At 42.7% G+C, this 24,223-nt stretch overlaps 1 protein-coding gene across 2 annotated transcripts; it reads left to right on the top strand.

Moving 5' to 3' along the window:
* Positions 1-2,818: 2,818 nt before the first annotated feature.
* LOC311131941 (uncharacterized protein) lies at positions 2,819-15,725 on the top strand. 2 transcript variants are annotated; one of them, XM_084165049.1, is made up of 12 exons: positions 2,819-2,985; positions 9,343-9,402; positions 9,643-9,738; positions 10,081-10,212; positions 10,576-10,674; positions 10,801-10,821; positions 10,925-10,969; positions 11,571-11,612; positions 11,912-12,013; positions 12,113-12,137; positions 12,543-12,625; positions 14,409-15,725. In XM_084165049.1, the coding sequence occupies exons 1-12, from the start codon at positions 2,922-2,924 to the stop codon at positions 14,420-14,422; spliced, it is 783 nt and encodes a 260-aa protein (XP_084021175.1). In that variant the 5' UTR covers positions 2,819-2,921; the 3' UTR covers positions 14,423-15,725. The 2 variants fall into 2 exon arrangements, with proteins under 2 accessions (XP_084021175.1, XP_084021176.1); XM_084165050.1 differs by having other exon boundaries at positions 14,381-14,459.
* The last annotated feature ends 8,498 nt before the right edge of the window (positions 15,726-24,223 follow it).

A 24,223-nucleotide genomic window follows, 5' to 3' on the forward strand; every position in this document is an offset into this window, starting at 1 on the left:
TGTTCACTGCCCATCTAAGAATGAGATCCCTTCACAAAGAGATGTGCTGCCTCTGCTCCTACTTTGTGTTGGTCAAAGAATAAGTGAAAATAATGAATTTTCATATTGATGGCTTTAAGTTGCTATAGGTCATAATGCTGAGATGTAGCCTATTTGGCATTGTTGCAATAGAGTATTAGGTGATCTCTACAATGCAATACATTTAGTAGACAGTCATTTTGACACTTAAAACTATTTTTTTACATGAAAACTTTTTGACACTTAGTACCTTACATTCATTTATCAAACAATATTGACTACATTTTCATTGCAATTGACTACATTTTCATTGCAATTATATTTACATAATAATATGATTACATAATAGATCTAATCATTGTTTTATGTGTATTTTGGAGTTATGGGAACAATTTATTTGTTTAGCCCTTTTTAATTCTCATTTACAACGACTTATGGAAGACTTGCAGGGAATAGACCTGTAAAATAAAGTGTACTGTCTGTTGTGTAACCGACAAATTGCTCAGAAGGGAGGCAGGGTAGGAGAACAATGCTGATTCTAAAAGGTAGAGAAGGACCAAGCCTGATTATTGAGGGAAGGGCTGATTAAAACATATCATCCAACCCTCCTTCCCACAGCTATGCTAATGTGCACTGAACAAAAATATAAACGCAACATGTAAAGTGTTGGTTCCACGTTTCATGAGCTGAATAAAAAAAAACTGACATTTTCCATACTCACAAAAAGCTTATTTCGCTAAATTTTGTGCACAAATTTGTTTACATCCCTGTTAGTGAGCATTTCTCCTTTGCCAAGATAATCCATCCACCTGACAGGTGTGGCATATCAAGAAGCTGATTAAACAGCATGATCATGACACAGGTGCACCTTGTGCTGGGGACAATAAAAGGCCACTCTAAAATGTGCGAAATTTTCGGTCTACTACACTGCTATTGATTTAGAACTACAGAGAGTTACCGCAAGTCGCAAAGAAAACAGGAACTGCCTCCACTATTCCAGCACCATTTCAACTTCAACATTTCAACATAATCTAATCACCTATGCTTAGTCTAATACAGTGACAACTATACTGAACAAAAATGTAAACGCAACATGTAAAGTATTGGTCCCATGTTTCATGAGCTGAAATAAAAGATCCAAGAAATGTTCCATGAGCACAAAAAGCGTATTCCTCTCAAATGTTGTGCACAAATTTGTTTACATCCCTGTTAGTGAGCATTTCTCCTTTGCCAAGATAATCCATCCACCTGACAGGTGTGGCATATCAAGAAGCTGATTAAACAGCATGATCATTACACAGGTGCATCTTGTGCTGGGGACAAAAAAAGGCCACTCTAAAATGTGCAGTTTTATCACACAACACAATGCCACAGATGTCTCAAGTTTTGAGGGAGCGTGCAATTGGCATGCTGACTGCAGGAATGTCCACCAGAGCTGTTGCCAGATAATTTAATGTTCATTTCTCTATCATAAGCTGCCTCCAACGTCATTTTAGAGAATTTGGCAGTACGTCCAATCGGCCTCACAACCGTAGACCATGTGAATGGCATTGTGTGGGCGAGCGGTTTGCTGATGTCAACGTTGTGAATAGAGTGCCTCATGGTGGCGATAGGGTTATGGTATGGGCAGGCATAAGCTACGGACAACAAACACAATTGCATTTTATTGATTGGAAATTTGAATGCACAAAAATACCGTGACGAGATCCTGAGGCCCTTTGTGAGGCAAATTTTTTTGGGGGGTATCTGTAACCAACAGATTCATGTCTGTATTCCCAGTCATGTGAAATCCATAGATTAGGGCCTAATGAATTGATTTCAATTGACTGATTTCCTCATATGAACTGTAACTCAGTAAAATCTTTGAAATTGTTGCATGTTGCGTTTATATTTTTGCTCAGTATAGATCTGTGGCTCAAGAAATGATCTGAAGAACTGACATTAACCACTAATAGGTATGGCTCACAGTTAACTGTTCATTAAAACAAACTGTAACGAAGACGATGGGGTGTGCCTCTCACCATCTCATTAGAGTTTGGTGCCAAGCCCTAACTAGTGGCCCTAGCTATATTAAAAGGGTCAAGTGAGAGTTGCAACTGACCACTATATTGGTTTCAGTTAACGTGGTTCACATAACAAGAGTAACAATTATTTGTAACCTTTTATGAGTACATTTCAAAATGTGGGTGTCTCAAGGGTAAGCTGAAGAGCTGAACATGCAGTTCAGTTTCAGACAACACTGTTTTCCTGAAAGCCCATTCTGAGGGGTATACTATAAAGCAGGATCAATGAGTTAGCCAGCTAACTTAAATAAACAACCAGAAATAACTATTGATTTTCTGGTTCATTAAGAAAGCTAAATTTAGATATGTGTTGTTGGTTGTTGAGTCAATTAGACCATGCCAATTTCAAGCTTATTTTTCCAAAAAAATAAAAGTTATTTAAGAATATGATCTGGCTAACTCCTTGATCCCACTGTACCCTCCTTGATCCAACTGATACTGTTGTTTCGGGTCATTCACAGCCCATCCTAGTCAGACACTTATTAGACTCCTTCACACCAGTCACGTTGCTCCTGCAACGTGAGGTCAGGAAAAAATAAGTCACCGGAGTTAGCAATGGAGTACAAACATAGCCTTGAGGGCCGAGTTCCTTTCCAGGCTGGGGCCCGAGAAAGACTTCTCTCACTGGCCGACGCAGCCTCCCCATCCTCTCCAGACCCCTACCCTCCGCCCTCGAGGGAAATTGCTCTACTTCCTCCCCTTCTTTCTCTAAAGGAAGTGACAAAATAAGCAGCAATGGGCCAGAATGTGAACACCTTTCCACTGGTTGATAGCAGTGGCTCACACAGCTCTGAAGAACCCTAAGAAGCACCCTGGAGGGGAACGCTCAGTAGAAGCACCATGGAGACCGTTAGGATAGCCCTCCTCGTCCTCCTTCTAACCTCGCTCCAGCTCCTCACAACAGGTAAGCCTACAGGGATATTTAGACCAAAAGACCACTAACTGGCTTGGATAGGAGATCGCATATGGTGACAAAGGACTGTTGTCTCACAGCCAGGAATGTTGCCTAAAATGTTTAATTCAATTAATAATGGGTTTTAAAAGTTACACAGTTACACAGTGTTTAACACTGTTGGACAGATACAAGTTTTAGTTAGGCAAAATGGATGCTTGGGAAAATAGGTAAAAAGACTTGCCAGTAGTTGCATTGTATAGTGTTTTATGTTATTTTGTCTGGATGAGTAGAATAATTGTTTTTATTGGCTTTTACTTATTGTCTTAATCAGACTTGGTTTGCAAATAAAAATATCTTGCATATGGACATTTGGGTCATTAAATATCTTAGTATAGTATGACATGAAACACGACTGGCGATCACAATCAAGGTATTCAGAACAGTATGTATGCGAGTTGTTCTAAGAGACAGGCTCACACTTTGAACATTTCTCCAGGGACGTCCAGTGATGCCTAAGTGCATTTTTCCATTGGTCCAAGCCTGAGATAAGAGCAGCGTTGTTTTTTGTTGTTGTTGATGGGAATCTTGTGTAGTGTTCCCATTAAAACTGTATATTATCCTAGTCAGGCCCCATGTGGAGGAAGGTGCAGCCTCAAACCTTAATAAGGTGCTATGAATGTTAATAAAGTAGTATAACACTTCAGAACACTTCGGGTTAAGGTGCGTCAAGTGTTACCAGGAGACCTCCCCAAGTCGCCCAAGAGCAGCTCCTCAATTCAAACTTTATTTGTCACATGCGCCGAATACAACAGGTGTAGACCTTACCGTGAAATGCTTACTTACAAGCCCTTAACCAACAATGCAGTTCAAGAAAGAGTTAAGAAAATATTTACCAGATAAACTAAAGTAAAAAATTATAAAAAGTAACACAATAAAATAACAATAACGAGGCTATATACAGGGGGTACCGGTACCGAGCCAGTGTGCGGGGTACAGGTTAGTCGAGGTCATTTGTACCTGTAGGTAGGGGTAAAGTGACTATGCATAGATAATAAACAGCGAGTAGCAGCAGTGTAAAAACAAAGGGGCGGGGGTCAATGTAAATAGTCCAGGTGGCCATTTGATTAATTGTTCAGCAGTCTTATGGCTTGGGTGTAGAAGCTGTTAAGGAGCCTTTTAGACCTAGACATGTCGCTCCGGTACTGCTTGCCGTGCGGTAGCAGAGAGAACAGTCAATGACTTGGGTGACTGGAATCTTTGACAATTTTTAGGGCGTTCCCCTGACACCGCCTGGTATAGAGGTCCTGGATGGCAGGAAGCTTGGCACCAGTGCTGTACTGGGCTGTATGCACTACCCTCTGTAGCGCCTTACGGTCAGATGCCGAGCAGTTGCCATACCAGGCGGTGATGCAACCGGTCAGGATGCTCTCGATGGTGCAGCTGTAGAACACTTTGAGGATCTGGGGACCCATGCCAAAAAAATGTCAGTCTCCTGAGGGGGAAACGGTGTTGTCGTGCCCTCTTCACGACTGTCTTGGTGTGTTTGGACCATGATAGTTCGTGGTGATGGAAGGAACTTGAAACTCTCGACCCGCTCCACTACAGCCCCATTGATGTTAATGGGGGCCTGTTCGGCCTGCCTTTTCCTGTAGTCCACAATCATCTCCTTTGTCTTGCTCACATTGAGGGAGAGGTTGTTGTCCTGGCACCACACTGCCAGGTCTCTGATCTCCTCCCTATAGGCTGTCTCATCGTTGTCGGTGATCAGGCCTACCACTGTTGTGTCGTCAGCAAACTTAATGATGGTGTTGGAGTCGTGCTTGGCCACGCAGTCGTGGGTGAACAGGTAGTACAGGAGGGGACTAAGCACGCACCCCTGAGGGGCCCCAGTGTTGAGGATCAGCATGGCAAATGTGTTTTTGCCTACCCTTACCACCTGGGGGCGGCCCGTCAGGAAGTCCAGGATCCAGTTGCAGGGGGAGGTATTTAGTCCCAGGGTCCTTAGCTTAGTGATGAGCTTTGTGGGCACTATGGTGTTGAACGCTGAGCTGTAGTCAATGAACAGCATTCTCACATAGGTGTTCCTTTTGTTCAGGTGGGAAAGGGCAGTGTAGAGTGCAATTGAGATTGCGTCATCTGTGGATCTGTTGGGGCGGTATGTGAATTGGAGTGGGTCTAGGGTATCCGGGATGATGCTGTTGATGTGAGCCATGACCTGCCTTTCAAAGCACTTCATGGCTACCGACGTGAGTGCTACGGGGCGGTAATCATTAAGGCAGGTTACCTTCGCTTCCTTGGGCACAGGGACAATGGTGGTCTGCTTGAAACATGTAGGTATTACAGACTCGGTCAGGGAGAGGTTGAAAATGTCAGTGAAGACACTTGCCAGTTGGTCCGTGCATGCTTTGTGTACACATCCTGGTAATCCGTCTTGCCACGTGGCTATGTGAATGTTGATCTGTTTAAAGGTCTTGCTCACATCGGCTACCGAGAGCATTATCACACAGTTGTCCGGAACAGCTGGTGCTCTCATGCATGCTTCAATGTTGCTTGCCTCGAAGCGAGCATAAAAGGCATTTAGCTCGTCTGGTAGGCTTGCGTCACTGGCCAGCTCGCAGCTGGGTTTCCCTTTGTAGTCCGTAATTGTTTTCAAGCCCTGCCACATCCGATGAGCATCAGAACCGCTGTAGTAGGATTCAATCTTAATCCTGTATTGACGCTTTGCCTGTTTGATGGTTCGTCTGAGGGCGTAGCGGGATTTCTTATATGCGTCCGGATTAGTGTCCCACTCCTTGAAAGCGGCAGCTCTAGCCTTTAGCTCGATGCGGATGTTGCCTGTAATCCATGGCTTCTGGTTGGGATATGTACTAATGGTCACTGTGGGGACGACGTCGTCGATGCACTTATTGACGAAGCCAGTGACTGAGGTGGTATACTCCTCAATGCCATTGGATGAATCCCGGAACATATTCCAGTCTGTGCTAGCAAAACAGTCCTGTAGCATAGCATCCGCGTCATCTGACCACTTCTGTATTGAGCGAGTCACTGGTACTTCCTGCTTTAGTTTTTGCTTGTAAGCAGGAATCAGGATGATAGAATTATGGCCAGATTTGCCAAATGGAGGGTGAGGGAGAGCTTTCTATGCTTCTCTGTGTGTGGAGTAAAGGTGGTCTAGAGTTTTTTTTCCTCTGGTTGCACATGTGAAATTAGGTTAAATGGATTTAAGTTTGCCTGCATTAAAGTCCCCGGCCACTAGGAGCGCCGCTTCTGAATGAGCATTTTCTTGTTTGCTTATGGCCATATACAGCTCGCTAAGATTCTCTGTCCTGCCGATGCATGGAAAATACCGCCAGCTCTATATTATCTGTGTTGTCGTTCAGCCATGACTCTGTGAAACATAAGATATTAAAGTTTTTAATGTCCCGTTGGTAGGATATTCTTGATCGTAGATCATCCATTTTGTTTTCCAATGATTGCACATTGGCCAATAGGACAGATGGTAGTGGAGGTTTACTCACTGGCCTACGAATTCTCAGAAGGCAGCCCTTTTCTCCGTCTTTTCTTCACGCAAATGACAGGGATTTTGGCCCGTTCCCGAGAAAGCAGTATATCCTTCGCGTCGGACTCTTAAAGAAAAAGTATTCCTCCAGTTCGAGGTGAGTAATCGCTGTTCTGATGTCCAGAAGTTCTCTTCGGTCATAAGCGACGGTAGCAGCAACATTATGTATACAATAAGTTAAAAAAGAAGTTACAAACAACGCGAAAAAACTAACACAATAGCACAGTTGGTTAGGAGCCCGTAAAACGGCAGCCATCCCCTCAGGCGCCATCACTTAAAGGTTGACAGGGAGACCAACCAAAGCTGTTGGCAGGACATTGAAGCATCCCTGTTTTACTAAAGGTCTATTGTAAGACCAGATGCACAACCGAAATAGTCTTTATTAGGTGTGTGTGAGGAACGCTGTTCAGCACATTGTGTGCTTTACACCTACACTGAGTGTACAAAACATTAAGAACACCTGCTCTTTCCATGACATAGACTGACCAGGTGAAAGCTATGATCCCTTATTGATGTCACTTGTTAAATTCACTTCAATCAGTGTAGATTAAGGGGAGGAGACAGGTTAAGTAAGGGTTTTTAAGCTTATAGACAATTGAGACATGGATTGTGTATGTGTGCCATTTAGAGGGTGAATGGGAAAGACAAAATATTTAAGTGCCTTTGAACAGGATATGGTAGTAGGTGCCAGGCGCACCGGTTTGTGTCAAGAACTGCAACGCTGCTGGGTTTTTCACGCTCAACAGTTTATTCTGTGTATCAAGAATGGTCTACCACCCAAAGGACATCCAGCCAACTTGACACAACTGTGGGAAGCATTGGAGCCAACATGGGCCAGCATCCTTGTGGAACGCTTTCGACACCTTGTAGAGTCCACGCCTCAACGAATTGAGACTGTTCTGGGAGGAAAAAGGGGGGTTGCAACTCAATATTAAGAAGGTTTGCTTAATGTTTTGTACACTCAGTGTATATTTCAAGTCTCCGCAAGTTCAGTGAATTTACGCAACAAATTCACTTAAGATAAAGTTTAGCCATCCTTGGCAATCTTTTCAAGAGACATAATGCATCGGACAACACGGATAATAAGACAGAACATATAGGAATAAAAAACATTGTTTGACGTCCAGGCCCAAGACAGATGAATGTGGTTACTTGGGCTAGTGGAAAATAAAAAGAGGGAGTCTCCTGATTGTTTGTTTTGATTGGAGCATAGGCACAGATCCAGGACCTGCGCTGCCCAGAAAGGTGATTGGAGCTGTAGATAGCCAGTGGGAACCAAACTGCTCCTTCTCTAACAGAGGGAAATAGATCATTGTCCTGTCCCTTTCAAAGTGAAATAATATGATCCAATCAGCAGCAAATCTCCTTCCTGCATGAATCTAAACATCTGCAGGAAACACCCAAGCAAAGCCCTAGTGACTACAGTGCAAGCCTCCATTGAGTGGACAGAGAAAGGTTTTTTTTTTCCCCCTTGCAAATATGTTCCACCATAATATATACAAAACGAAATTGATAAAGGGTGAAGTGCAAGTGTATTTAGCCTACATTGTAGAGTGTGCTTTCCATTTGTCTGAATCATGGAAATAGTCTGTTGCCATAATGTATAGTACTTCTGAAAGGGTGGGGCCAGGGGTGAATCTACCGACACTGCCGATGAGGAGTGGGCTCTGGACCAGACAAAATGCAGCTATAGCATCGGGAAAAGAGGCAAAAGCAGAGCTCTAGTGTTGGGTTACATGCTTAACAGTCAGTGGGAAACGTCAAGCACTAAGACACAGTCTAGCTGAAGCAGCAGCAGCAGCCTCTGACAGGGGAGAAGACAGGAAACCCTGCCTGGCCCTTTGGCTGTTGGGGCCAGTAGGGGTCAGGGGACAACAACACTCTGTCTGGGACAGGATGCAGCTTTTCACAGGTCTGGGCCTGAATCAGAGGATATCCACCTCAAAGGCTGCGTTTAGACAGGCAGCCCAATTCTTATATATTTACACTAATTGGTATTTTGACTAATCACATCAGATCTTTTCACATCAGATCCTTTTCAGAGCTGATCTGATTGGTCAAAAGATCAGTTACCCCTGTATATAGCCTCGCTACTGTTATTTTACTGCTGCTCTTTAATTATTTTTTATTTTTGAGTTATCGATTTTTTACTTAACAACTATTTTTCTTAAAACTGCATTGTTGGTTAAGGGCTTGTAAGTAAGCATTTCACTGTAAGGTCTACACCTGTTGTATTGTGACAAATAACATTTGATTTGATTTGATTAGGGGGGGAAATACCAGAATTGGGCTGCCTGTCTAAACGCAGCCATTGTGTCACAGACGAGGCGGCCTTCTCAGTGGCACATCGTCAAAAACATTTTTTTTATTAAAATAGATGAATGTCAGACAGTGGTCTTACAAACTGTGCCAAACAGGAACGACACAATTGTCTACCCTTTGGATCTAAAAAGGGACAAATACTTTTGAGGAAATGTTTTAGCGACCAAGATAGCAATGGTGACTTTTGATCTCTTTGTAGTGCTCATATCCTCTAGATATCGTTGTAGGATTTGGATGTTCAAAAGTTGCAGAGCCGCACTTTACAGAGAATTAGTCTGCAGGTGAAGCTTATTGCTAAATGTGGTACAATTACGGGTTCTCTTAGCAGGAAGTATCCGCCTACAATATATTATATTATATAAATAAAAAACTAAACTTACTGAATCATTTAATTATTTTTGTCTTCCTCTCGTCTGTTGTTTGGTATGGTTATGGTGTTGCCACAGAAGTTAAGTATCGTTAAAAAAAGACTGTTTGCTTCACAGTGCAATCAGAAGACCCATTTCAACAATCAACAACAGCGAAACCATCAGATGCAATTACATGTAGGTACATGTATATTATAAAACATTTGTGTTATTGAGGTAATATTTCAAGAGACAGTGATAGTAATTTGAAAAAATCTCAGGGATTCCTGATTTTCTTTTTATTACAAACAAAAAATGAACACTCAAGAGGCTGGTTGCATTTTTAAGTCTGAAAGATTTTTGCATCACCTGCTGCTGCAATGTTTTGTGATTTGAATCTTATTCATGAGTTAGAACATCTTTGATCTGTCATCACAGCAACTGAGAAACCCACCACGACTGTTCATCTTGTGGCTATTTCAGCCACTGTAACGGTCTTACAAAATGTTTCTGACACCACTGTGACCCCAAACAGTAAGTAAAAGAAAAAATGTCAAAACATGGTCTCATATTCAAACTGCTGTATTAATCTCTAGTTCAAATAAGTGTCAGAACATTAGGACATTGTAACATTAGAAAATGTTCAATCTTTAGAAATTGGTACAGTATGCTGGTGTAGAAACTCTGCTATTAACACAGCATCATATAATGCAAAATACATAATACTGGCTGTATTTCTGTATTTTGAAAGTAATATCCCTTGTGAACTTGATTGCTGACATGCAAAACATTTTTGGGACTTTATCAATAATGGACTAAATACCAAAATATTGTTTTGGGGTGGAATTTTCCTTTAAGACTGATTTTACATTCCAGAGACAGAGGAGAAATCTGCCTCAGTCCCTGCTACATCAGCAGTACCAGCAACAAATACAACAGAAAATACAATGAATTCATCCTTACTCCAAGTTCCAGTGAGTTCCACATCTCCACATACTAAGGATGATGGTGAGACTTCATAAACATTTCATTTAAATTGGCCATTGACATTTCATTTATGATATTGACTTTATAATATTGACAGTATTTAATACTGTCTTCTCTATCAACTGCATTTCTATACAATAGGTCAGATGTGCTCACATGTGATTGTGGAATAAGCTCTACAGATGTAAAACCAGACCATATATACAGCATCTCAGAGTGCTGATTTAGGATCAGTTTTGCCTTTCAGATCATAATGAATAAGATTACATGGACAGGGAGGACCTGATCCTAGATCAGCACTCCTACTCTGATATGCTTGATACTGCCCCAGATCTTTTAAATGTTAGACATTTTCTGAACGAGTGCATTCTACCTCTTTCGCAGAGGCAACAACAAAAAGGACCAAGGCCATAACTGCTGTTACCCAGAGTGACCCACTCCCCCAAAATACCACAGCTCAGCCAACCACAAAGCTCTTATCAGGTAAGATAATATTATTTTACCCTCTCTCAAATTACAATAGAGATAGGCTAGATGATAGCAAGTACTGCATTGGGTTAACGATACCATGACCCCATAACAATGTTTTGCCATTAATGTTTTCTTCAGGTTCAAAGGATGAAATTACAGGTAAGTCTAAAGCACTATCACTGTCCCTCAATGCACTATTTTGTCCACTACCTGTATAGGAAAACAAGATGGTATACTGATAAAAATGACAATGTTTTTCCAGGTCAAGAAAGAATCGAGGACAATGGGAATATGGATCAAGATGCTGGTAGGTCCTCTGCTACCATCATATGTATAGGAATCAACTTACATTGCCACGAATGGTGCTCCATTTTCCTTGCACTGAAAAACACACAGTCAGCAAAATAACCGTAACATTTTAAATGGATACATTATCCAGATGACAAGTTACCTACACTATATATACAAAAGTATGTGGACACCCCTTCAAATTAGTGGATTTGGCTATTTCAGCCACACCTGTTGCTGACAGGTGTATACAATCGTGCACACAGCCATGCAATCTCCATAGACAAACATTGGCAATAGAATGGCCTTACTGAAGAGCTCAGTGACTTTCAACCTGGCACCGTCATAGGATGCCACCTTTCCAACAAGTCAGTTCGTCAAATTTCTGCCCTGCTAGAGCTTCCCCGGTCAACTGTAAGTGCTGTTATTGTGAACCAGCAAAGGGGGGACCAACTCCATATTAATGCCTATGATTTTGGAATGAGATGTTCGACGAGCACGTGTCCACATACTTTTGGTCATATAGTGTATTATGCAACTAGCATCTCCTTGTGGTCATCGAAAGTTCAAAGTTACCGCATAAATCACGCTGCAGAGTATATATAATTTTTTCTACTCAGGTCAACAGGCTAGAGGTGAAGAGACGGAAGCTCTTAAATCAAGTAATGTAGCAACTTTACCTCAACATTTATGTTCTACCACACCCACCAGAGGGTGCACACACTTCACTTTTGACTGGGTTGTGTGTGTGTGTGTGTGTGTGTGTGTGTGTGTGTGTGTGTGTGTGTGTGTGTGTGTGTGTACAAAGTCAATAGTCAAGCCATGTTTGATTACAAATCATCATAAATTGCCTACATTACACATTGTCCCAACAATGGTACTAATCCAACTTCTCATGGGATGTGAAAAACAACTGTTTTGTCTGCCACACTAAAGAAAGATATGCCTCCTCTGTCTTCAGATAAGAACCTGCTGTGGATTCTTTTGCCAGTCCTGGTAGTTGTGGTGGCTGCTGTCATCTTCCTTCTGAATAGTAAATGCATGAAGGACCACGATCACACAGGTACTACTTAATGACTGAGATAGATGCACAGCATTATGTCAACATGTCTATTACAAACGAAATATCACTAATTAATCTATTTTTTTTGTCTCTGAACAGAGATAACTGATAATGGAACAGAAAAGTAAGTATAGTCGTTGGACTGTACATAAAGATACCATTTGGACAGGACCCCATTTGAACAGTTCAATTATAAACTGGGTAGTTCGGGCCCTGAATGCTGATTGGCTGAAAGCCGTGGTATGTCAGACCGTATACCACGGGTATGACAAAACATTCATTTTTACTGTTCTAATTACGTTGGTAACCAGTTTATAATAGCAATAAGGCACCTCGGGGGTTTGTGGTATATTGCCAATATACCACGGCTAAGGGCTGTATCGTGTTGCATCGTGCTTAAGAACAGCCCTTAGCCGTGGTATATTGGCCATATACCACACCCCCTTGGGCCTTATTGCTTAAATATACCGTGATCTTGTCAAAAAAGACTATTTTACTACCAATATGCCCTGCTGTCTCCTCTTTGCAGTGCCTCTTTCCAGAGCAGGCCAGACAGCGGCAAAGATGGTGTCATGCTTCTCGGGGTGAAGTCTTCAGGTGGTGAAGACAATGGTACATTTAAACTGTTTACTTACTAGCAGGTTAGCACGGTCAATGGTGTAAGGTACTTAAGTAAAAATACTTTAAAGTACTACTTAAGTAGTTTTTTGAGGTATCTGTACTATATTTTTGACTACTTTTACTTTTACTTCACTACATTCCTAATGAAAATATTGTACTTTTTACTCCATACATTTTCCCTGACAACCAAAAGTAATAATGAATCATTTAGCAGACGCTCTTATCCAGAGCAATTAGGGTTAAGTGCCTTGCTCAAGGGCACATCGACAGATTTTTCACCTAGTCGGCTCGGGGATTAGAACCAACGACCTTTCGGTTACTGGCACAACGCTCTTAACCACTAAGCTACCTGCCGCCCTACTAAATATTGAATGCTTAGCAGGACAGGAAAATAGTCAAATTCACGCACTTATCAAGAGAACACGTGGTCATCCGTACTGCCTCTGGTCTGGCGGACTCACTAAACACAAATGCATCTTTTGTAAAAATTTCTGAATGTTGGAGTGTCCCCCTGGCTATCCAAAAATTAAGAAAACAAGACAATTGTGCCGTCTGTTTTGCTAAATAATAGGAATTTTAAATTATTTATACTTTTACTTTTACTTTTGATACTTCAGTATATTTAAAACCAAAAACGTTTTACTCAAGTAGTACTTTACTGGCTGACTTTCACTTTTACTTGAGTAACTTTCTATTAAGGTATCTATACTTTTACTCAAGTATGACAATTGGGTACTTTTTCCACCACTGCAAACGGTGAGGTGGTGTTATACTGTGTACTTTCCAGCACACTTCCAGCAACTATGGTGAATGCATAACCAGGCCAGTGCAGTTCAGCTTGGCTTGGCTCAGTAGTGTGAAAATATTATAACAAGCAATTAGTCTATTCCGTTCCCATGACTCCTACCCTTCAAGTGAAGTAAAGACAAGGAGGAACACTTCAATAAAACGTTAAAAAGTTCAAGAGAAACATGCATACCATTAGTCTTCTTCTTCTACTAAACTTTTCCAAGTTCTCACACTCATTTCCACCATCCCTCTACATTACAACTTTGTTTCATCAGGCGTGGACCTGCAATTATTCCAGGGAAGCCTGGAGCTTTTAATATCTCATTGTGCATGTTCAGTAAATGGGCCTGGGCTGCGGAGAACAGGGGAAGGTGTTTCCTGTGATTTCTCATCCCCATCCTTGAAAGACCAGCAGAGGATGAAAGATGGGGACTTCCTCACACAAACACAGAATATTTTGGACTGGCCCTATTGTGTGGAGCCCTGGGCCGGCAAATGTCAATGTGCCCTGGGTGGACCCTGTGTGTGTAGTTTGTGCCTCAGGCATATATTAGGCCTACTTCCCCAAATGGGAATTAGGCATACAAATCCCCACCTTCCTCTCTTTTCACTGTTATCAGAGCCTCGATCTGTTGGCTGGTAAACTCTGATATCTGGACCATAATACAACACTGACCTCTACTGTTCTGTTGAGCATCCACGAAGCAGGACACAATGTTATGGAACATTCAGATAGAAATGTACTATGCAGAACAAGCATGCCTCACTGTCATGTAAAATAAGGAATTACGTTGTCTCTATTCATGGCATTTCGTTCGACAACATTTGGCTACTGATCGTGGCCCAGGATATTCCTATTCTAATGGGAGGGAAGTTGTAATATAAGGAGCGATCTCATTTATATAACCCCACCTGTCAAATTAGATCCTGTGTTAGGGTTTTATAATACATAACCAGTTTGTGGATTTTGATCTCTCCATTTCAGCTGCTGCAAGATAAAAGGGAGGCCATCCCATTCTAATGAGGCCATCCCATTCTAATGAGGCCATCCCTTTCGAAATGACCACTGGATGAGGCTGAGCTCTCACAACCCGGAAAATGGTCCAGACCTTCACCTTCAACGATCTAAACATAATGGACTATCAAATATGGCGTCACAGAATCCCAAAGGTTACTAAAGTGGGAACATTTGTATATGGTGTGGAAAGAATATTGGTGTGTGAGTATTGTAGGATATTCTCCCGAGTGACGCAGTGGTCTAAGGCACTGCATCGCAGTGCTAGCTGTGCCACTAGAGATCCTGGTTCAAATCCAGGCTCTGTCGTAGCCGACCGCGACCGGGAGACCCATGGGGCGGCGCACAATTGGCCCAGCGTCGTCCAGGGTAGGGGAGGGAATGGCCGGCAGGGATGTAGCTCAGTTGGTAGAGCATGGCATTTGCAACGCCAGGGTTGTGGGTTCGATTCCAGTATAAACAAAATTTAAAAAATGTATGCACTCACTAACTGTAAGTCGCTCTGGATAAGAGCGTCTGCTAAATGACTAAAATGTAATGTAAATGTATATGGGGCTCTTAACTGAACACATGTCTGTTAGAAGATATAGATTTTTTTTTTTATATGTACTTCACTGTTTTGTGTGTTCCTATTTTCATGGTAATTTAGTCAAGGAGGAATTGTGATTTTAATTGAATCAAGATCAACATCCAGACATTTTAGTCAGGAAAACAATGCAGGATTCGGAATGAATGTGAATAAATTAGCTCAAATTCTCATTGTCTGAGTGTAAGAAGATTGTTTGTCTCACCCCTGTATTCAAGATACTGCTTTGGATTTTATAAAACACCCAAACATGCATGAAATCCAAATGCACTGAACCTGAATTCAGAACACAATTCCTCGATTTAAACCTGAATTCAACACACAATTCCTCGATTTAAACCAGTTAGTGACCTGTACACATGGTTAACAAGTGTTTGTATGCGTTAAACCTGTTTAAAATAATGATTTAGTTTTCGGTGTAAATGCCAGGATTTTAAAGATAAGCTCTTTTACCAGTTTGTTTCCTGCTTTTGAACATGTTATTTTGTATATTAGCTGTTGTCTGTCTGAAACCTATTGTCAATGTTTCCCAAGGAGGGTTTGGCTTTGTTTAATCACAGATGTATGATCTACTAAATTTTTGGTGAAACCAAATAAACTCAATTTTTGTTTCTGTTTTGTAAAGGAGCAATCCGTAAGATTTCCCTCTGGTCAAAGATGATTAGAATTTCTCAAATAAAGAACAGCGCTATTTGACTGATCGACATTGGTTGAATATTTGTTGTTTTGCACCCGCACATGCTCACAAGAGTTTGGCGCCAGGAATACAATGCATAAGTTGATGTTGATTTTGGATGTTCACTACACCTGGCTACACACCGTATCTGATTGATTCAAATGTGCTGAGTTATATAATGCACCATTGGTTCTTACCGGTATGCAAATAAGCGGACCTTATAAGCGTATCGTATTCCCATACAGTAGACACATTTTTCATGGACCGCAAAGTCCAGGCCAAGCTGCTCCCATCACTCCTGGAGGGTTTGCAGTGATAGTTCCAACCAGGTTGTCTTTCTTTGCTGTCAAACTGCACAGATGATCAGATGTCACAATGCCTGTTTGTCTGAGTAACCATATTAATAGGCTATATTATAACATCTACTTGATTGGCCTCCCGTAAAGTGTCTACTTCCTCATCAAAAGAAACAACATAGCTAATGTAGCCTGCTAGCCTTATGGAGAGAAACCTTTCAGAACTGCACTGCCGAAGAATAGCACACCAAAGAGGGTTTTGTCCCTTTACAAGACATTACCCTCACTGGGGCAAACAAGGAGGAAGCGGTGATGAGGGTGGTGAAATACTGCTAGCGCAACTGGTGATGATGAGGAAGGAGCTTCTGCGATATGTAGGTCTTCACAAAGGTATGCATAGAGTTGTTGTCCATCTAGACACTCAACCTCTCAGTGCAGGCCCTGATAGAAAGGGTGGACAGACTCCAAGGAATACTCTCTTATTGGGCTGATGGAACACACAGATGCACCAGCCAGATGTTCAGATGTACTCCAGTTCTCTCCGAGAATGCTGACTAGGAACACTATGATACACCAGCCAGACCAACAACCACACAGACTCCTCAACAAGAAAGACCATGATACAGCATTACCATGTACGATCTGCTCCTGGACTTACTAAGTGCTGTTCACTGGACCTTATGATCACTCAGCTAATGCCTGCTGGACTGTTCCTTTACACGGTACCCTGTCCTCTTTATCCGTTTAGCCTCAGCCCAAACTTTTGTCGCCATTACCAGTTGTTGTCTTAGCCCTCTCGAATAACACCTGTGATTGCGTTATGCCTCTCTCCCATGTCAATATGCCTAGCCATTTGCTGTTTGGGTTAGTTCTTATTATGCAATTTCACTGTAGAGCCCCAAGTTCAGCTCAACCAGCCTCAGAGAGCTCCTTTGTCCCTTTGACCCTTTGACCGGCTCAATCAGTACCTCCAGTGATGCTATCTCTTTAGTACCTCCACTGTACTCATATCCTTGTCTGTACATAATGCCCTGAATCAATTCTACAACGCCTGGAAATCTGCCCCTCTTCTCTGTACCCAACGCACTAGAAGACCAGTTCTTAAAGCCTTTAGCCGTATCCTTATTGTATTCCTCCTCTGTTCCTCTGATGATGTAGAGGTTAACCCAGGCCCTGTAGCCCCCAGTATCACTCCTACCCCCCAGGTGCTATCATTTGTTGACTTCTGTAACCGTAAAAGCCTTGGTTTCTTGCATGTTTTTTTGGGACATTTTAGTCATTTAGCAGACACTCTTATCCAGAGCGACTTACAGTTAGTGAGTGCATACATTTTCATACTGGCCCCCCGTGGGAATCAAACCCACAACCCTGGCATTGTAAACGCCATGCTCTACCAACTGAGCTACACAGGGCCATGTTAACATCAGAAGTCTCCTCCCCAAGTTTGAGTTATTCACTGCATTAGCACACTCTGCCAACCCTGATGTTCTAGCAGTGTCTGAATCTTGGCTTAGGAAGGCCACCAAAAATGCAGAAATGTCCATTCCGAACTACAACATTTTCCGTCTAGATAGAACTGCCAAAGGGGTTGCAATCTACTGTAGAGATAGCCTGCAGAGCTCTATCATACTATCCAGGTCTGTGCCCAAACAGTTTGAGCTTCTACTTCTAAGTATCTCCCTGTTGCCGCTTGCTACAGACCCCCCTCAGCCCCCAGTTGTGCCCTGGACACCATATGTGAATTGCTTGCCCCCCATCTATCCTCAGAGTTCGTACTGCTTGGTGACCTGAACTGGGATATGCTTAACACCCCGGTCGTCCTACAATCTAAGCTAGATGCCCTCAATCTCACACAAATCATCAAGGAACCTACCAGGTACAACCCTAAATCCGTAAACATGGGCACCCTCATAGATATCATCCTCACTAATTTACCCTCTAAATACACCTACGCTGTCTTCAACCAGGATCTCAGCGATCACTGCCTCATTGCCTGCGTCCGTAATGGGTCGGCGGTCAAACGACCACCCCTCATCACTGTCAACGCTCCCTAAAACACTTCAGTGAGCAGGCCTTTCTAATTGACCTGGCCCGGGTATCCTGGATGGATATTGACCTCATTCCGTCAGTAGAGGATGCCTGGATGTTCTTCAAAAGTGCTTTCCAGTCCATCTTAAATAAGCATGCCCCGTTCAAAAAATTCAGAACTAAGAACAGATATAGCCCCTGGTTCACCCCAGACTTGACTGCCCTTGACCAGCACAAAACCATAATGTGGCGTACTGCATTAGCATCGAACAGCCCCCGCGATATGCAACTTTTCAGGGAAGTCAGGAACCAACATACACAAGCAGTTAGGAAAGCAAAGGTTAGCTTTTTCAAACAGAAATTTGCATCCTGTAGCAATAACTCCAAAAAGTTTTGGGAAACTGTAAAGTGCATGGAGAATAAGAGCACCTCCTCCCAGCTACCCACTGTACTGAGGCTAGGAAACACTGTCGTCACCACCGATAAATCTACGATAATCAAGAATTTCAATAAGCATTTTGCTACGGCTGGCCATGCTTTCCACCTGGCTACCCCTACCCCGGCCACCAGCTCTGCACCCTCCGCTGCAACTTGCCCATGCCCCCCCCCCCCCCCCCCCCCCTCCTTCACCCAAATTCAGATAGCTGATGTCCTGAAAGAGCTGCTAAATTTGGACCCCTACAAATTAGCTGGGCTAGACAATCTGGACCCTTTCTTTCTAAAATTAGCAGCCGAAATTGTCGCAACTCCTATTATTAGCCTGTTCTACCACTCTTTCGTATCGTCTGAGATCCCCAGAGATTGGAAAGCTGCCCCTCTTCAAAGGGGGTGACACTCTAGATCCAAACTGTTACAGACCTATATCCATCCTGCCCTGCCTTTCGAAAGTATTTGAAAGCCAAGTTAACAAACAGATCACCGACCATTTCGAATCCCACCGTACCTTCTACGCTATGCAATCAGCTTTGCGAGCTGGTCATGGGTGCACCTCAGCCATGCTCAAGGTCCTAAACGATATAATAACCGCGATCGATAAAAGACAGTACTGTGCAGCCGTCTTCATCGACTTTTGACTCTGTCAATCACCGCATTCTTATTGGCAGACTAAATAGCCTTGGTTTCTCAAATGACTGCCTCGCCTGGTTCACCAACTACTTCTCAGATAGAGTTCAATGTATCAAATCGGAGGGCCTGTTGTCTGGACCTCTGGCAGTCTCTATGGGGATGCCACAGGGTTCAATTCTCAGGCCGACTCTATTCTCTGTGTATATCAATGATGTCGCTCTTGCTGCTGGTGACTCTCAGATCCACCTCTACGCAGACGACACCATTTTGTATACATCTGGCCCTTCATTGGACACTGTGTTAACAAACCTCCAAACGAGCTTCAATGCCATACAACACTCCTTCCGTGGCCTCCAACTGCTCTTAAACGCTAGTAAAACTAAATGCATGCTCTTCAATCGAACGCTGCTTGCACCCGCCCGCCTGACTAGAATCACTACTCTCGGCGGGTCTGACTTAGAATATGTGGACAACTACAAATACCTAGGTGTCTGGTTAGACCGTAAACTCTCCTTCCAGACTCACATTAAGCATCTCCAATCCAAAGTTAAATCTAGAATCGGCTTCCTATTTCGCAACAAAGCCTCCTTCACTCATGCTGCTAAACATGCCCTCGTAAAACTGACTATCCTACCGATCCTTGACTTCGGCGATGTCATTTACAAAATAGCTTCCAACACTCTACTCAGCAAATTGGATGTAGTCTATCACAGTGCCATCCGTTTTTTCACCAAAGCCCCATATACTACCCACCATTGTGACCTGTACGCTCTCGTTGGCTGGCCGTCACTACATATTCGTCGCCAAACCCACTGGCTCCAGGTCATCTATAAATCACTTCTAGGCAAATCCCCGCCTTATCTTAGATCATTGGTCACCATAGCAACACCCACCCGTAGTATGCGTTCCAGCAGGTATATCTCACTGGTCATCCCCAAAGCCTCCTTTGGCCGCAATTCCTTCCAGTTCTCTGCTGCAAATGACTGGAACGAACTGCAAAAATCTCTGAAGCTGGAGACACTTATCTCCCTCACTAACTTTAAGCATCAGTTGTCAGAGCAGCTTACCGATCACTGCACCTGTACACAGCCCATCTGTAATTAGGCCACCCAACTACCTCATCCCCCATATTGTTATTTACATTGTTATTTATTTTGCTCATTTGCACCCCAGTATCTCTATTTGCACATCATCTTCTGCACATCTATCACTCCAGTGTCAATACTAAATTGTAATTATTTTGCACTATGGCCTATTTAATGCCTTACCTCCATAACTTACTACATTTGCACACACTGTATATAGATTTTCTATTGTGTTATTGACTGTTTGTTTTGTTTATCCCATTTGTAACTCTGTGTTGTTGTTGTTTTTATCGCACTGCTCTGCTTTATCTTGGCCAGGTCGCAGTTGTAAATGAGAACTTGTTCTCAACTGGCTTACCTGGTTAAATAAAGGTGAAATAAATAAAAAATAAAAAATAAATAAAAATGATAACATGCAAAGAGATGAGTCAGGGAATGACCCCAGAGGACACCTCATAGACTACTATTACTCCCTACCCATGGAGCGTTGCTACTCATTGCCATTTGTTTATTTGGATCCCCATTAGCTTTTGCAGAAGCTGCAGCTACTCTTCCTGGGGTCCGCACAAAACATGACAAGTAACAAAACGCTGATGCACTAATAGAAAAGGACAGTTACACAAATTTAAAATACAACAATATACAACAAAAAAAGGAATACAAACAATACAACTGAAAACTAATGTGTGTTACAGTGTCTGTGTGTGAGTGTGTTTGTATGTGTGTCCCCACACAGTCCCTGCTGTTCCATTAGTATTTTAATCCATTTTTTAAAGGTAATTTTGCTGTTTGCTTGAGTAATTGGAGCTGTGAATTCGTTTTGGACTTGGGGACTCTGAAGAGACCTCTGGTGGCATGTCTTGTGGGGAATGTACAGGTGTCTGAGCTGAATGTTATTCGATTATGCAGACAATCTGGAATTTGTTACAGTAATATTTCTCATAAAAATGAGAAGAGAAGCAGTTAATCTCTCGTCAACCCTCAACCATCTCAACATGGCACTGGGTCACCTCCATTGCTTTCGCTGCATGCTTGTGGGTCATTGTCCTGTTGGAACGTAAATCTTCGCCCCTGTCTAATGTTGTTTGCACTCTGAAGCAGGTTCTCATCAAGGATTTGCCTGTATTTGGCTCCATTCATTGTTCCCTCTGTCCTTACCAGTCTCTCAGTCCCTGCCACTGAAAAGCATCCCCACAGTATGATGCTGCCATCACCATCCTTCACGGTAGGGATGTGTTGGATGGGTGATGAGCTGTGCCTGGTTTTCTCCAGACATAGCGCTTTGCATTCAGGCCAAAGAGTACAATTTGTGCTCTCCGAGTCTTCCATGTGCCTTTTTGCAAACTCCAGGCGTGCTGTCGTGTGCCTTTTCCTCAGGAGTGGCTTCTGTCTGGCCACGCTCCCATAAAGCCCAGATTGGTGAAGTGCTGTAGAGACCGTTGTCCTTCTGGCAGGTTCATCCATCTCAACCAAGGAACTCTGTAGTTCTGTCAGTGGTCATTGGTTTCTTGGTCACCTCCCTGACCAAGGTCCTTCTTGTCCGGTTGCTCAGTTTGTCAACGCTCTAGAAATTGTTTTATACCCTTCCCCAGATATATGCCTCATCACAAATTTATCTCGGAGATCTACAGACAGTTCCTTGGAATTCATGGTATAGTTTCTGTTCTGACATGCACTGTCAACTGTGGGACCTGTATGCACTGTATGACTCCATTTAACACGCGATGTGGGTTTACTTTCATTGGTGTCGCCTTGCCAAACATTTCCTTCAGTTTCAGCTTAATCATAAAAGAAACCTGCTGCAACACTGCTTTCAACGTTTACCATTTTAAAACAGGAAACCGGTGATTCAATTCAACAATTCAGGTAACAAATTGCCTCTTAGACATGACCTGCTTATTATAGTGAACTAGTGACAACTGTACTACGTCGCTGGGGATTCTCTGGAAGAGAAATACAAGGAAGAAGGGAGACGCACAGGAGATGGATGACAGTTCCAAAATGGCAACGTCCATTGAATTGTTGCTTGAATCTGAAAGTGCGGCAAGTGAAGTGTGTGACAATGAATGGAATATAGTGAACTCAAAGAATGGAACAAAACAAGAAAAAGTTGAAGACAAGGAGCTGTCCAATAATGCGTTTTTTAGACAAGGAGGTTCATTTGGAAATCCATTTGTACTATCGAGGACTGTGAAGAGAGCAGTGGGAAAGGTGGTTTCAATCAAGGTGACTAGAAGCGGCCTTGTTTTGGGTAATTGTGTCGATGAAGAACAGAAGAAGCGTGCACTGGATCTGGCAAAATTGCCCACGTCAGAAGTTACCTGTATTGATCTTCGGAGCAGGGCACCTGCCAAAGGAGTTATAGCTAGGAGTCTCGTTAGATATAGATGACAAGTACCTTATTCGGAAAATCCCAGGAGTGGTCAGTGCACGTTGCCTGACCCGTATGGTAAATCGAAGGATGGAGAAAAGCCTATCAATACTATTGTTGTTTGAGGAGACTCTACCTGAATATGTGAAGCTTAGATATGTGAGGTATGCAGTGAGAGCATTTGTGTCCAAACCACTACAGTGTGGGAATTGTAAAAGACATGTCAAATGTTTGCAGATGGAAAAAGTATGGTATTGAAGAATCTGTGAATGGAAAATGTCGCAACTGTGGTGGGGATCATACTCTGGACTTACTTGAGTGTCCTGTTAGGGTGAAAGAGGTTGAGGTGTCAAGGATCAGGGCTGTACAGCATATCTCCTATGTGGAGGCAGTGAAGAGAGTCAAAGGGGCAAGAGGCCATAGTGTTGAAGAAGACATGGTGGTGGATGCATTGCAACCAGTTGCTAATGTTTTAAGTCAATCAAGTGATCTGGATACACTCATTGTGAAGAAAGTGGATTTTGTAGCATTTATAGCCACAGTGATTAATTGTACAACACAAGTGTCTAAGACGTCCAAGAAGCTGAACATCATTATCTACAGCCAATACGTTTTTTGGGCAGAAGCACTGCAAGGACTATTGTCACTAGGAAATGTCCCGCCCTCACAAGATCTTTTGAACCTGTGTTGATTTTGTTTAGTTAATTTCTTTTTTTAATAGTTTGTATGATATTTTATTTATTTTTTACCCACATTATTTCCTTTTGTGATCCTTATTATCCACCCGCACAGTAGGTGGCGGAATGCACATGTTGCGAACGCCATTATACCATAGAAGAAGAAGAAGAAGAATGCAACCCAACACAAGAGGCATGCTGGGTCTCCTGTTAGATTCCACAGGAAGGTCAGGGGATGCAATAGGAGTCATGCATCGCTGAGAGGCTATGGGTGGCAGCATACCAGGCCCCTTGGGCAGGGAGATAACAAGAGGATCCGCCTCCATTGCACTGGATTAGTAATGTGAAGCTCAACCAGGGATACTTTTGCCTCATTCAGGGAAGCTGATTCGACAGATGGGAATATTTCACAGGCAGAGTTTGGCAGCGCTCGCCTTACTCACTAAAACTGAAGGTCACAGGCAGACTGAGGGACTGAAGACTATTGCTCTCATTACAGCCATTTCAAAGTCTTTGACAGACCATAGTGCCAAATACAGTTCTGTCCATTAAAAAGTTTTATTTTCTTAATATGTTGGATTCAACCAGGCCTCTAAAGCCGGATTCTCCAATTTATGAGTTGGGGTTAGCCATGCCGCAACTACCGGAAGTTGATTTAAAACTATTTTGTGACATGTAACCTGAAAACTGCTATCGCACAATGTTAGCTCTCACACAAAATGTGGTTTGGAATTTAAGATGTTGCTAGTCATTTGCTTGAACGAGGAAGTGCAGTGCAGAGTACACCCAAACCCAATCTGCTTAGGATTCAACTGAAATTGAACACTGAACCGGCAGGGGGCAGACATAAACATTGTTGTTTTGCCAGATTTTTGCAGTTCACGGTGTAACCACAATGCCTCTCATGAACTGCTCATTTCAGAAAAGGAAGTGACCAGATGGAGGAGGAAATAGAGAAGGAGTTGTAAAGATTCCCAAATGTAGCAAGACGGCTGTAAGAG

The sequence above is a fragment of the Coregonus lavaretus genome (assembly GCF_964263955.1).
Source record: "Coregonus lavaretus genome assembly, chromosome: 7".
Classification (NCBI taxonomy): domain Eukaryota; kingdom Metazoa; phylum Chordata; class Actinopteri; order Salmoniformes; family Salmonidae; genus Coregonus; species Coregonus lavaretus.